Below are 13,228 nucleotides of genomic sequence, written 5' to 3'. Positions count from 1 at the left end.
AAAAGAAGCACATATATTTATAGACATACATATAAGCACATGCATATGAATGTATATGTATGTATGTTTTACCACCACCCATTTCTCCACCTGCCACCATTTCTTTTTCATGTCTGTGGTTTAAAAGAGATGACTGACCCCTGTGTTCATGAGGTGTGACTCTCAGCCTGTAAGGCAGTCTCCAAGCCTGATCATGACCCAGAAATAAGACTCAAAATAAACAGGTATGCACACATGCAGGTGCAACATCCAAGATAGCTTGGCAGCCTTCAGTTCAAACAGGGAAGTCCCCAGGGAGAGTCTGCAACACAGCTGACAGATGAAATGGGCCCTCTGGGACATCACACCTTCATGCAAGTTCTGTTCTAGCACACTCTTCAAGATCTAGCACAGCACTATCTAGTCCAAGAGATCAGGATACATCATATTCAGCAATACTTCATCAGTTTATTTAGATCTAACTCCTGTTTTATGGACAATGAAGCTAAAGTCAGTAAGACCAACAATGTAAAATTTGGATGCATTTGTCTAAGCACATGAGGAAAATGGAATTCATTCACATACAAGTTTTAATTTACTCACGTCAACTAGTTATGTATCCATCCCACTTTGTAGGAAGCCCACCTCATGACAAAGTTCAACTTTAAGAAGGTTTAATTTGTCACTAACACAAAAGTAAGCACTGTACTTTTTTATGCCTCCAATCTAGATTATCACCATATCTGTAAGAATCCCTTTGCCAAAACCACCGTAAATGTAGAAGAAACCCTTTAACATGAGAAAGGATGTTGATTGATGATGAGAAGGATGTTGATGTCTGTACCCCTACAGGCCCCCTACAGCTTTTTTAGTCTTACCTTCACAGCTTCATATTCAAACTGCTAATATAAGAGTGGAGGATAAAAAGCAGAAGCTACTAATAATAAAACCACTGGTTCTCATTCAGCTGAATCCTAGTTAGACCAGACTTTAATTAGAAGTTCTAACGTGAGAACAGAAAAGCTGCCAGATTTGATATACTGAAATCCAGAATGCTAAAAACCACACATATGTAACTTTGTGTAAGCACATGGAGCTCACCACTGATTTATAAAGGAGACAAAAGGAAGAGCTTTACACACTCTGCACGTGTGGCCACTTCTGCCACTTTCTAGGCGCTGAGCAGCCTGGTAGCTGGACATCCAGAAGGACTCTCAGTTGCTGTGAAAATCCTGGAAAAGTTGTTACTCATATTCATATATGACAAAGGATTAGGCTGAGTGGTACAGGACAGCTCGTATAATATTGGATGTCTAGAACTATGAAACAAAAAATCTGCCGCTGATCTCTCATTAGTCTGTGGGCTAGTTAGATAATGTAGTACTTTTTTTTTTTTTTTCCCTGGGCTCATTGAAATACAATCAAGAAACTATTGGATGGCTTGTATCAGTCCATGGCTTTTCAGAAATTTGTCTTCTTATCTTATATGGTAGTCTAGTCTCTAAAATCATGAAACAATCAAAATGAGAGGGCTGGATTAAAAAAAAAAAAATCACTTTTTAGTACTTTCAGACAGGAGTCTGAACCTCTTTAATGGCTGAACATAAGAGGAGGTAGGTCTGTGACAATAAGCTCCAGAACCAGGGCCATGCTGAGCAGGAAGCTCCTCAAAGGTAGCACACACAATGTAAAGCTGCCTGGAGTCAACCCTAAGAACTGCTGAGCACTGCAGTATGTCCTTATTCACGGCTGCATGAATACCCTTCCCCCTTGGGACATGCCATCTGAAACCCTCACCTGAATGCAGACATTTCTGTCCTTTCTTTGAGGGACACTGTTTTCTTTTAAAACGTATCAGGAAATGGGATCATGCTCCCTTTTACACAATAGCCTAATGGCTTGAACACTTGTTCAGGAAACAGGAAAGTAGGCTCCTTTCCTTGCTCTGTCAGAGGGGATCCAAGCCCACTTCTTCTGCCTTGCTGGGCAATGTTCTACCTCTTAGCTATAAGCTGATACGTGGAAGACAGCACTCTCCAACCTTTCTGCTGAAGCTGTCCCACTCACTACTCATAAAAAAAATTCGGGGACAGAAAAAAGACTCCTGCCTACTTGCCCGCCACTTGCCCGTCTCCAGACCTTGCCATACTTTACATTAAAGAGTCATTAGATCAAACACAGAAGGAGACTGAATCATACAGTAGCAAAGCAATGGTTTTCAGCATTATAGCTGTTAACTTAAGTCACCTGAATTTTACTTTAAGCGAAGTCTTTAGATCCAGTCTAAAGTCTACTGCTTCAGGCATGTCCACAAAGCCACACGTAGGCTAAAATATCCAGCAAGACAAAGCTGCTTATAGAGATTGATCAATTAACTAAATGTGAAGAAAAAGTAATGAGGGGCATCAGCAAAAGTTGATCCATTGAACTCACTTCAAATATTATTCTAATAAAGGCAATAAAGCTGATTAACACATTCGCTGGGAATTCAGAGATGCATTAGCAAATGTTTTCTGAAATCTATACTGGCAAGAAAGTTAATCTCCCAGAAACAGCTCAGTGATTTTACCCAATCCTATGGAATTTATTATAACTCAATGAACCAAAAACCTCTGAGGAAGAAAATGGGAACAAAGAGTACAGGAGATTTTCAAAACAAAATCACATTTTCAAAGACGACAAAGGAATCTTGCTGGATTAAATATTCAAATCAAGTAAAAATCTAAACAGTAGTAAGGCCAGAAAGCTTGGATTATTTACACAGTTCCCAGCCAAATCCTTTTTAGGTACTACAAAACACAGTCCCAACATTTGCGTACCTGGATGTGAAGCCAAATGTGTATCCCTATTGTTTTGCTGACTGCAATACAGAAAAAAAAAAACAAAACACCAAACTAAAAGCCAGGTTTAGGGTTGGGGGTTTAAGTTTTCTAGGACAGACTTCACTTCTGTGGTACAAGTCCAAAAATGCACTATATTTCCTTCTTCCAAGCCCTTGGCAAAGAGACCACATCCCTACCTATCTGCAGATAGGATAGCAGATACTGTTTTTTCTGCATTCAGACATTCTTCCACTGCTTTTTGTTTGCTTTTGTTATGAATGCAAACTACGGGGCACAACAGCATCCCTCACTACTACAAATCTTCATATACCATGGTCTCCAACTGACCACTGTGAGCCAGATCAAAGTCAGCCATCTTCATCCTCTGGCTTCTGCGCCCAGCTCCCTGGCCTGACACCATAAATCCGTCGATAACTTCCACCCCAGCAACAACAGAACAGTTTGTTAAGTGCAAGGGGATCAATAAATCAGACCTTAAGCCCAGTCCACTACTATTTCAAGTTAATTACAAAGGGATTATTTTCCTTTAGCCCAGTACCTATACAAAATAATATTGTTTAGATGAACCAATTATTTAGGTTCAGTTCCCTCTCCATGTTACACAGGAGTCTGACTGAACCGATTTTAACCAGAGCTCCAATCAATATGACCCATTGATGCGGCAGGAGACGCCAGCCATTCAGATGCCTGAGAAAAATCCCCACCAAAATGGACATAGTAGCAATATAAACATGTGTGGGTGCAAAGGGGATTTTCCAACATTCTTTTACTGTGTTTATGAATCTCACAAAGCTGCTCTGTATCGGGAGTGGGGGAGGAGAAAGCATAAAAATATTAATCAGTTACTTATCTTCTGACATGTTCTGGATCAACATCTGGTGCATGTGCAAGTGATGAAGTATGGCATTTGGCACAAAAGCTTATTTAATCTTCTCTTCCCAAATTGGGCAGGGAAAATTAGCACTCTTAAAAATTAAGTTTCCAGATCCAATTTTTTTTCTTTAAAATAAATTGCCAACATTGTATAGGCTGTCTGTTCTATTTTGGAAAATGTTTTTCGTCTGAGAAAAGACTGATCTTAAGTAGATTATCTATGGGCTGTTTCCTACCGCTTTTTGTCTCCCCTGCAGTATCTTACTGCCAGGGTTTAGTAGACAAGTATAGTCTAGGTTCAGCTGTTTTATTTCTACTTCTATCAGTTCAAACTGAGATAGCTCACACATCTGTTTTATTTCTGAAAGCACTGCATAGGAAAAGTGTCCAGCTCATTCTAATCAAGCATAAACTTTCCTATAAATAACTAAGGACCTAACGAAACAATTGTTTGGAGGAAATGAAAGTGTGTTTAGAAACTCAAATTCCTCTATACTGTATGCCTGAGCTGTTCCAGTTTGAATGTCTTCCTGACAGCACGGATCAGTTGCTCTAAGATGCTGTCCCCGGAGTCAGCAAACTGAAACTATAGCAGGAAATCCAGGTATTAACATCATACTATGTGTTAATTATAAACCATCATTTCACATTCTGACATTATTCACTTCTAACCTCTTTTAACTAAATCACGTATTTGCTTTCTAATCACAGTTTGACAGGAGAGAGTGTCTGACACGAGACAGCGAAGTGATCTTTCAGTAAGACAGCAGTTCAAAGATTGCAGCTTTTACGCATAATAACGACCTTAGTTTGATTTGCTGCTCCACAAAGAAGTTGTAGAGTTTCTGAAAAAAGAGGAAAAGTTTAAATCACTTAAAAAGCTTCGAGTTCCTGAGTTGTGTTCCGGTTTCAGCTTCTTACTTGAAGTTAGATGTTAGCCATCTTAACCTGTTTTGCAAATCCTATACCTACAGTCTCTGCAAGCATTATTAAATATTTTCCACCTTCTACCTTTTTATTTTAACATACCCTGAGTTTTGCCTGGTGATTACTACCAGGTTGGACATCATGTCCTATACACTTGAAATTGGAATGGACATTTGAACTCATTTTGTATGCAAACTTGGTTATGTTCAGGTTTTTTTCTTAAAAATCTGAATTTTTATATAATAGAATATTGAAGTATCCTACCACATCTCTCAGCTCACTCATGAGAGGATTTTTTTTAAAGCAGCATCATTTTTTTTAACTAATTAAATATTAGCTGATAAGAAACTAACAGAGACTCCATAAAAAAGCTTTTGAGTCCACTCTTTTATGATAAAAATAAGATTTTTTTTTTACAGCAGTATCTGTATTTTTTTCCCTGTTCCAACTAGATGAGAAAACGACTGAGGCAATAGTCCTTTCCTTGCGTGCTCACTAATGTGAAGGACAGCGTGGATTACTGTTACTTTTTGAAATGTTTTAAATAACCATTGTGTATCCTGCTTTTCTGGCACTAGACAACTTTGGAGTTGCCAAGACTTGCCATTTATTTTATCCTAATAAAGGATCAATAAGCCAAATCTTGACTCTCGGCAGCTGATAATTTAGGATTACATTTTTAATTTCCAGCTGCTGTCTTTTGTCTATCTGGTTGTTATTTTTCATTATTATTTGCTCTTTTCTTTCCGTGACAGAGAATCCTTCAGCTATGATTACCAATTCAGCATTTTGCCTGTCTGCTGAATAAGATCTTTTGCCATTGATTACCACAACAACTAAATCGCACACAGAAATATCACTGGTCAAAAAGCCAAGTACTCTACTGTACCAGATGCTCAGCAGACCTGCAGAAAGCCTGGCTGCAATAGACAAAAATGGTTCTTAAGGTTTAAGCAGGTTATATGAAATACGTTAATCGCGTAGGTAGGAGAGGCTTTGCAAATAACTGACTTTTTGCAGTTGAGAAGGCAGTTAGCAGAAGCGGGGAGGCTGGGAAAATACAAACCTGCACATCGTAAGTCCCATTTAATAAGACAGGCCTCTGGGAATTGATGTCCTGCAGCACTCCTGAAAGCACAGTGCGGTTGACTTTCTGGAAGTCTTTGGAGTGGCTGAACTGCACCATGTTGTGGAGAGCCAAAATTTTAGTGTCGAGCTCAGCATCCTGCCTGGTGCGGTTGTGCAGTCCTAGGTGGTACTTGCGGAAGTGTTTGATGAGATCTGTGGGGTCGTTCCCATAGTAACCGTATCCACAGATGTTGCATTTGAAGTCCTGAAGCTCTGGAGACAGAGGCGCCGTATCTGGGTTATCATTTACCAACAAATCTGCTTTAGATTTGTTCAGCCTTAAACCCCCATCTGAAGGCACTTGTGGGTTTTTTGAGGCCATGGGGACCGGGCTTGAGCCTTGGCCATCAGTTTGACCACTTTGCACTTGCACTGTTTCATCTGAAGCTTTTGGCGACATCTGATGCTCCTCATTTGTCTCCGCTGCATCTCCTGATGGGGTACAGACCACATCTTGGGTGTCATCTGCATCTGATTTTTGAGGAGACTTCAAGGGCTCACAGATTCCCCCAACAGCTGGAGATGAGAAAGCCAGCATATTTCTGTCTGTCACCTCATCATGAGGGAAGGATGGAACATTTCCTCCCTTATTGTGGCTTTCATAATTGAAGCCAGCCTTTTCACTCAGCACTGAGCTTTTCAAGTCCTTTTTAATGCTGGAAGATGGCTCTTGGACATGCGTGCAAAGTTCCTCCTTGTTATTTAACTCTGCCGCATCACCCTGGTCAGTGTTTTCTTGCATCTGCTCTGCGGAAAATTCCTTTTTCCTTCCAGACTCTTCACTTTCAGTACCTGTAGACTCAAGGGTCTGTACCTCACCTTCACTAGCAACGTTTCTTAGAGGGGGGTTCTTTTTCCGGACCATATCTACCACAGAAAAAAAAAAGAAAGAAAAAAAAAGAAAAAAAAAAGAAAAAAAAGAAAGAAAAAAAGCAAAACACCCTATAGAATTATTCAAGATAAATAACAGATTATAAGCCTCGCACTTTTTTAAGCATTCTGAACTACATGATTACATCGACTTTTCAGAAAATTTTTGTCAAGCAGGTTTTTAGTCTATGCAGAAAACTGGAACTTTATATTAAAAAAAATGGTCACACTGAGACTGAACTTAAATAAAAGACAATTTTAAAGTAGAAAAACACTGCCATCAGAGTGAGTGAATTACAGGTTTCATTATCTTTTTGGAAGATAATGGTCTGGCAGAAATAATTTTAAATGAACGCTTCCTTTTAAAATCATTTTAAAAAACTAAGGGGAAAAATAAACTTTTGCAGTCTAATGTTCATACACTGTACAACTACATATAACGTAGCTTTGCAAAAATACACCTAAAAGACATAATCAGGAGCACATAAACAAATTATTAGGAAGGAAACAGATTTAGGTGAGTAAGTAACTGAGGTTTCAGAGAAAGTATTTTTCCTAACCAGGTATCAGTTTCTCTATAGCAAAAGCTCCCCCTCCTACTGCCCATAAACTTCAAACAGGATTATATGGATATTCTGGAGTCTGGCCCCACAGTCCATTATTCATGTAATTAGTTCTATTTGCCAAACAAAGAGAAACTAACTTTATTAGGAAACCCGTTGTCAATAAAATTTTACAGGCCTGGATCCAGACATTTGACATTGCTGTGTGACTGAGTCGGGATCTACCCCGAAAACACCTGGAATCCACATGGATCTAAACAGCCAAACCTTCCTCTGCTCAGTCCTCTTTGCAGACATAGCCACTATTGCTAAATCTGCAAGTAGACTTCCAGGATCCACTTAAGAAAGCTCAGACAGGAGAGCAATAAGGATCAGAGAGAAAGGAGGAGTCTGCCACCAGTGAGTTAGCTGCTAGCTGAACAGGGGAGATTATGGAAGAACAAATAATCAGACTATGCAGGCAGTAAACCAAATTCCTCATTCGCTACATATCTACCTTCCCCAGCCTACTTAGGGAAAATATACATATATATATATATATATATATATATATATGAAACTTCCCTGCAATCTCCACTGTGTGGTTCTGGATTTGATATTCATCACCAGCTGGTTTGATCCATTTCTGTTCACATGCTAGCTATGGGCAGAAGACAGATGTGCTACAACTTTTTCTATGCTCTTATCTTTGCCAATGCTGTGTAGAGTGATGGATGATTCTCTTTGCCAAATTGCGTGTGGTCCGGTGGCAGCAGCTTGCAGTACCACACATGAGATGTGAGCTGCAGACTCAAGCTTGAGCCCCCATTCCCAGGCCAGCCACGGCCAGGTGCCTACGGAGGCACTGGAGATATATATTGCTCTGCGAAGGGAGGACCACCTGGCGATTCTAGGAGCAGCACTGATGTGCTCCAAATGGTGTTGCATCCAGACCTTTAAAAGCCATGGATGACCTTCTCAAAACAGTACTTCGAGAAGTACGGCTGGGGACGGAGGTTAAAAATCAAAGAACAGGCATCTGTACATCCTCTTATTTACATCTGCTCCACATGAAAGGGCACTGTATGCTATGTTGATAAAAACAGACAACTTCTTAGGGGAAGTGTTCAACTTGTGTCTTGGGCTGGCTCTGTTGTCTTTGTGGTTGAGCTGATCCACAGGCAGCATGGGCTACAGTGAAATGGCTTTCACACAGAATGCCAGCTCGTGTTACACAAATTTTGACACTCCGTGTGGTCTTAATAGGTTTCTTAAATGCCTACTGTGATTCCTTACTGCAGAAGACGCACATGCTTGGGAACCAAGTGTCTTCTCTTTAATGTCAACCACACCTACTGGGATATGTATGCACTGAATTTTACTTTTTTTTCCCCCGGTAACTTCTGAACCATGAAGTCACTCAGAACTAAGAGAAAAGAAAGATTTCCTGTTGTGGTGAGAGAACTATTACAATACAGACTCAGCCTACTAAAACAACATGCGCGCATATAATATTCAAGGTATAAAGATAGTCCTTAGCCTTTTAGCATTACTGCTTCTCTGTGGGACTTCATGAATGCTCTTGGTTAACACACACTAAAAATATTGGTGAGCATCTCTGGTAGGTGTTCAGCTAAGTCTGTATTTTTCTCCTGGTTACACATCCCAAACCATTTTTAAAATAACTTCTGTTTAAATGCAATTCATGGCAGTTAGAGGACAGAGAAAGGAGTTCTAGCTACGCAGTGAAGAAAAATCAGAAATCGAGAAAGTAAACATCGTGACTGTTACCTCAGTCAAAATTAAACAAGACTAAATGCAATGTTTTAAAATGTTTTTGTTACAGATATTTTTGGCAGATAAGGAAAGTTTAGAGACTTTGCTATCTTCGTAGCAACTGACAGAAGAGAGTCAAGAGGAAAGGAAAGAAAACAAATCCCTATAGAGCAAAGAAAAGAAAAATCTGGACTGTATACAGGCTAACTAGACAGTACTCCAGATCTAGATACTTTGGTTCAAATTTTCCTGACATATCTATGAGTCCGTGTGTTAATGGAGGGGGGGAAGAAACCCATATCTGCCTAATGGAGCTTTTTCATGCAATATTCTACACTTGGAGAAAGAAAGGAAAGAAGATAACATTGATCTAAATAAAAAAACTTTCTTAAGTTGAATTTGAAAGTATTTTCCCCTCTTGTTTCTTTTAGCTTTTGAAAAATCATCTGTCATTTATTTGCTTGATAGCCACTCAAGGGGACAGTAAGAAAAGGCACAGTATTTTTTTTTGTCGCTGAAATTCCGCCACTATCATTTTTCAGAGACATAGCATGTAAATAAAACTACATTTGCAATACTCCTAAATCGAAGAAACCATCCCCTAGCAAGTCATAAGTTAGATATAGAAAGAATATAGCCACTCTGAAATTATTATCTCTAAGACAAATAACAGATTGCACAATGTTTTATTGTGTGCCAAGAACGTTTTCAGTTAACAATTTCACTTGAAAAAATGGATCACATACTTGTAAAATCATACCCAGCATTGACTTCATAAGGCATGTGGCTTTAGAGTGCTTTTTACAATTATTAATTCTACTAGTCAACTAGCAGGCGGGCTAATGCAATTGTCTTAGAAGATGCACGGAAGACACAGAAGACATTTTGAGAGCTGATCTGTATATCTGCAAAACAAAACAAAAAAAGGTTTTCCTTCCTAAATTATGCATTCAAAATATGGTTTTTACTTAAAAACATTATTATGCCTATTGCACATTCACATGCATCTATTAGTGGGCACTATACAAATAGTGGCTGCTGTTCTCTGCTTCCATCAAGCATAAGAAATTCCGTAGCTGCCTTCTCCTCAGACACACACACTCTTGTACACACGCACACATACAAACGCACACATACAAACACACACACACAGAGAAAGAGAGACAAAAATTATCTCAGAAGTGATGTTCACCAAAAAACAAGTTTAAAACAAGTTTAAAGTAAGTGTTGAAAATGAGCTGGATAAATGCTGTAAAAATTAAAAGTGCCTTAAAAATTCACATATATTAACAGGTACTGTGCATTGTAATGGGACTGGCCTAATGGGATGGATAAAGGAATACAAATAACTCGTTCATATCCAGGCTCTGCCATCAGCAATTGAAACTTATCATCTGCTGGCTGCCTCGTGTCTCACTTGAAATGAATTTAGTGGTGTTACTTTAAGTGGGCAACTATCCACATCTCAAAAATGCCATCACGATAATAAGCACATTTGTTGGCTGTTAGTGAAGAGGCCAAGTGATGAACAGCCATTGGGACTGAACTACCTTTTCATCACTGGAAATGGTGATCTTCCCAAAATAAAAGAATTACTAAGCCTGATGTGAATGAAGAGACTTCTCGAGCTGAGGGAACTTTGGATAGGGCCCAGGCTGGAGAACTCATCTTTGGGCTCTGTAATCCAGGGTTTAGTATCTTATTTTCATTATGATGAAATTACCTTTAAACCATGAGGGTTTTTTTCACCTGATATGATCACCCTCAGCTATTTTGAAGTGGAAATAACACTAATAGCTATATATAGTTTCCCTCAAAACCAGCCAAGGCTACTCTACACGATTCATGCATCTGCAAGATACAGACTTTTCTGTTCAACAATCACTCACATCAATTTATCCCTGAAAGCAAAAAGTGAAAACTTCTGCTAAAATCAGTTTGTAATTCAGGATAATGAATTACCATAGTGACTACTGTACCTCTTTTAAAAAAATAAAAATAAAAAGTAAATTCTGATAATCAATAGTTTCTTATGCATGGTGAAGATAATGGCTAATTACCTGCTGATCATCAGCTCCTGCAATGGGTCATTGTTGTTGCTCATTACTTTTATTGAACGTGATGACTTGTCATCAAAACCTATTGCAACAGCATGGTTGTTGCCTTGTGCTTGCACTGCAGGTTTAGGTCAGGTCTTAGTCATACGCTCTTTTTAACAGAATAATACATTTAGAAAGATGTCTGAATTTTGTGAGATGTCACTGACTAATCTTTGTACAAGTAGATGCACAAGCAGACACATAGCAAACCAGTCAATATGCTGCAGCAACAAAAAGTTAAATGAAAATACGCATTTATATTCAACAGGCTCAAGTAGGACCTCTTTGTTAAGGGATAGTAAAATTAATATTTTTACACTCATATATATTACACACCCACACACAGACATATAATGCACATACGGCGCTTAAACATCAATCATTTTGCTAGAATAATGCAGCAAAAAATCATTAACTCTCAGTGTATCAGCTTAATATATGTCTAATACTTACCTATCTCACAGGAGTGTTGTGAGGCTTAATTAATTAGTGACTGTAAAGCACTTTGTGATCCTCTAATGAAAGGTGCTACATAGCACAAAGTATTATTAAAATCATTAGGACCACAAAAAAGCCCTGTGGAATTCCAGCCTACACTGTCTGTTGGGGTTGGGAGTGATCTTATTATTAAAAGGAGACCGTCAGACTAATTTTCATAATTTTTTCAAGATCTTTTTTCCCCCTTTGCTGTTGTGATAGCATGTTAGTAGCTAGAAATTTAATCTTATCATCTTAATAACATACACTCATGTAGTTTGTTACTGCAGGGCTAGAGAAGAGAACAGGGTTTTTGGCACTCATCTGGCTTTCCCTTTTAAGAAAAAAAAAAAAATATTAAGAGACATATTTTGACACCTTCCCACACTCCACCCCACCAGGACAGCTGATCATGTGAGATCGCAGGATACTCACTATAGCCGCATGGGAAAATACTGCTGTGGTTTTAATTTCTCTCTCCTTTTTTTTTTTTCTTTTTCTTTCACAGAAGAAAAAAAAAGAAAAAAAAACAAGGCAGAAAACAAAACCTAGCTTATTACACATAAATAGGCCACAAAGACTGTCTGCTGTGCTGTATATAAAAAACCCTTAAGTGTTCAAAGTGTCGGCTTCTATCAAGCACATAAAGTCCTAACTGATCTGGAGCCTTCTCCCCACTCTCCATATAACAATCAAGCAGCTGTAAGGCACACGAGCTCTGAAGCCAGAAAGCTCCTGTCTTGAGAGTGAATTTCTGGGAAACCATCTCCACAGCGGGCTCTGTCCCCAGGGAGCCACTCTGCACCTAGCCCTCCGCCGCAGCCCGTCGGGCTGGCCCAGACCCGCGCCGAGCACAACCAGAAAGTCAACAAGCTAACCAGGACAGCCCACAGTTCAAAGACCTGTATGTTTTCTAATGTAAGCATTTAAAAAAAATAATAAAATAATAACAATAATAACAATAATAACAATAATAACAATAATAACAATAATAATAATAATAATAATAATAATAATAATAATAATAATCTGTAAACACACTGGAAATTCCAGGTGAAATTGCTGCCTTCACTGAAAATTCTTTTACATTAGATGCAAACTACCCCCCAACTCAGACACAGCAGTACAGGACTGGCTAAAGCTCACGTTTTTCCACCTTTCCTCGTGGATACTTGAACAGCAAAATGACAGAAAAAAGACGTGTACAGGTTCACATCCCCACTGTCTCTGGGTGGGACACAGAGTCAGATGCAGTCACACACAACACTTCTCTCCCAGCTTTGCTTCCGGTTCTCAGAGCAAGCCTGTCTGAGAGCAACTGATATATGGTCCTACCCTTTCTCTGCTGAGAAGGGAAGAAAAACCCCTTTTGTGTAAGGAACTCAAGGATCAGGCCATAAAGCATGGGAGGGCAGAATAAACTTAAGAACAAGCAACTCCCTCTTCAACAAGACCACCTCTTCCCCTTTGGCACCAGTGTCTTCAAATACACCGTACAAGACAGGGAACGTCACGGCTCTAAGCAAGCAACAAACTAATTCCAAAGGACTTTTGAAGCTATACGTGTTTTTCTACAAGCCCTAAAACTGCATGGCTACTCGTTCCTGCCTGAGATTGCTTAGAGTAGAACAGGCCTCCTCATATCAGTAAAATTTGGCAGGATCGAACAGTGTATTTGGTCAATATGTATCTGCTTGATATTCTACACTCTGCA

At 39.1% G+C, this 13,228-nt stretch overlaps 1 protein-coding gene across 4 annotated transcripts in view; it reads right to left on the bottom strand.

Moving 5' to 3' along the window:
* Window positions 1-13,228, bottom strand: part of TRPS1 (transcriptional repressor GATA binding 1) — a 216,728-nt gene that overhangs the window by 167,063 nt on the left and 36,437 nt on the right. For 3 of the 4 annotated variants that reach the window (XM_087747287.1, XM_087747317.1, XM_087747296.1), the window contains exons 2-3: window positions 9,685-9,843; window positions 5,689-6,617 (exon numbers count right to left, since the gene is read on the bottom strand). In XM_087747287.1, the coding sequence (XP_087603413.1) occupies window positions 5,689-6,617; window positions 9,685-9,721 (966 nt within the window). In that variant the 5' untranslated portion in view covers window positions 9,722-9,843. The remainder of the gene's footprint in view (window positions 1-5,688; window positions 6,618-9,684; window positions 9,844-13,228) is intronic. The other variant, XM_087747306.1, reaches the window with a different exon arrangement.

The sequence above is a fragment of the Nipponia nippon genome, unplaced genomic scaffold (assembly GCF_047370975.1).
Source record: "Nipponia nippon isolate SJK-2023a ecotype South Korea unplaced genomic scaffold, ASM4737097v1 scaffold_1, whole genome shotgun sequence".
In the NCBI taxonomy this organism is placed as follows: Eukaryota; Metazoa; Chordata; class Aves; order Pelecaniformes; family Threskiornithidae; genus Nipponia; species Nipponia nippon.
Note: the sequence above shows the minus strand (reverse complement) of the source record. Positions and strands in the feature narration are given on the sequence as shown.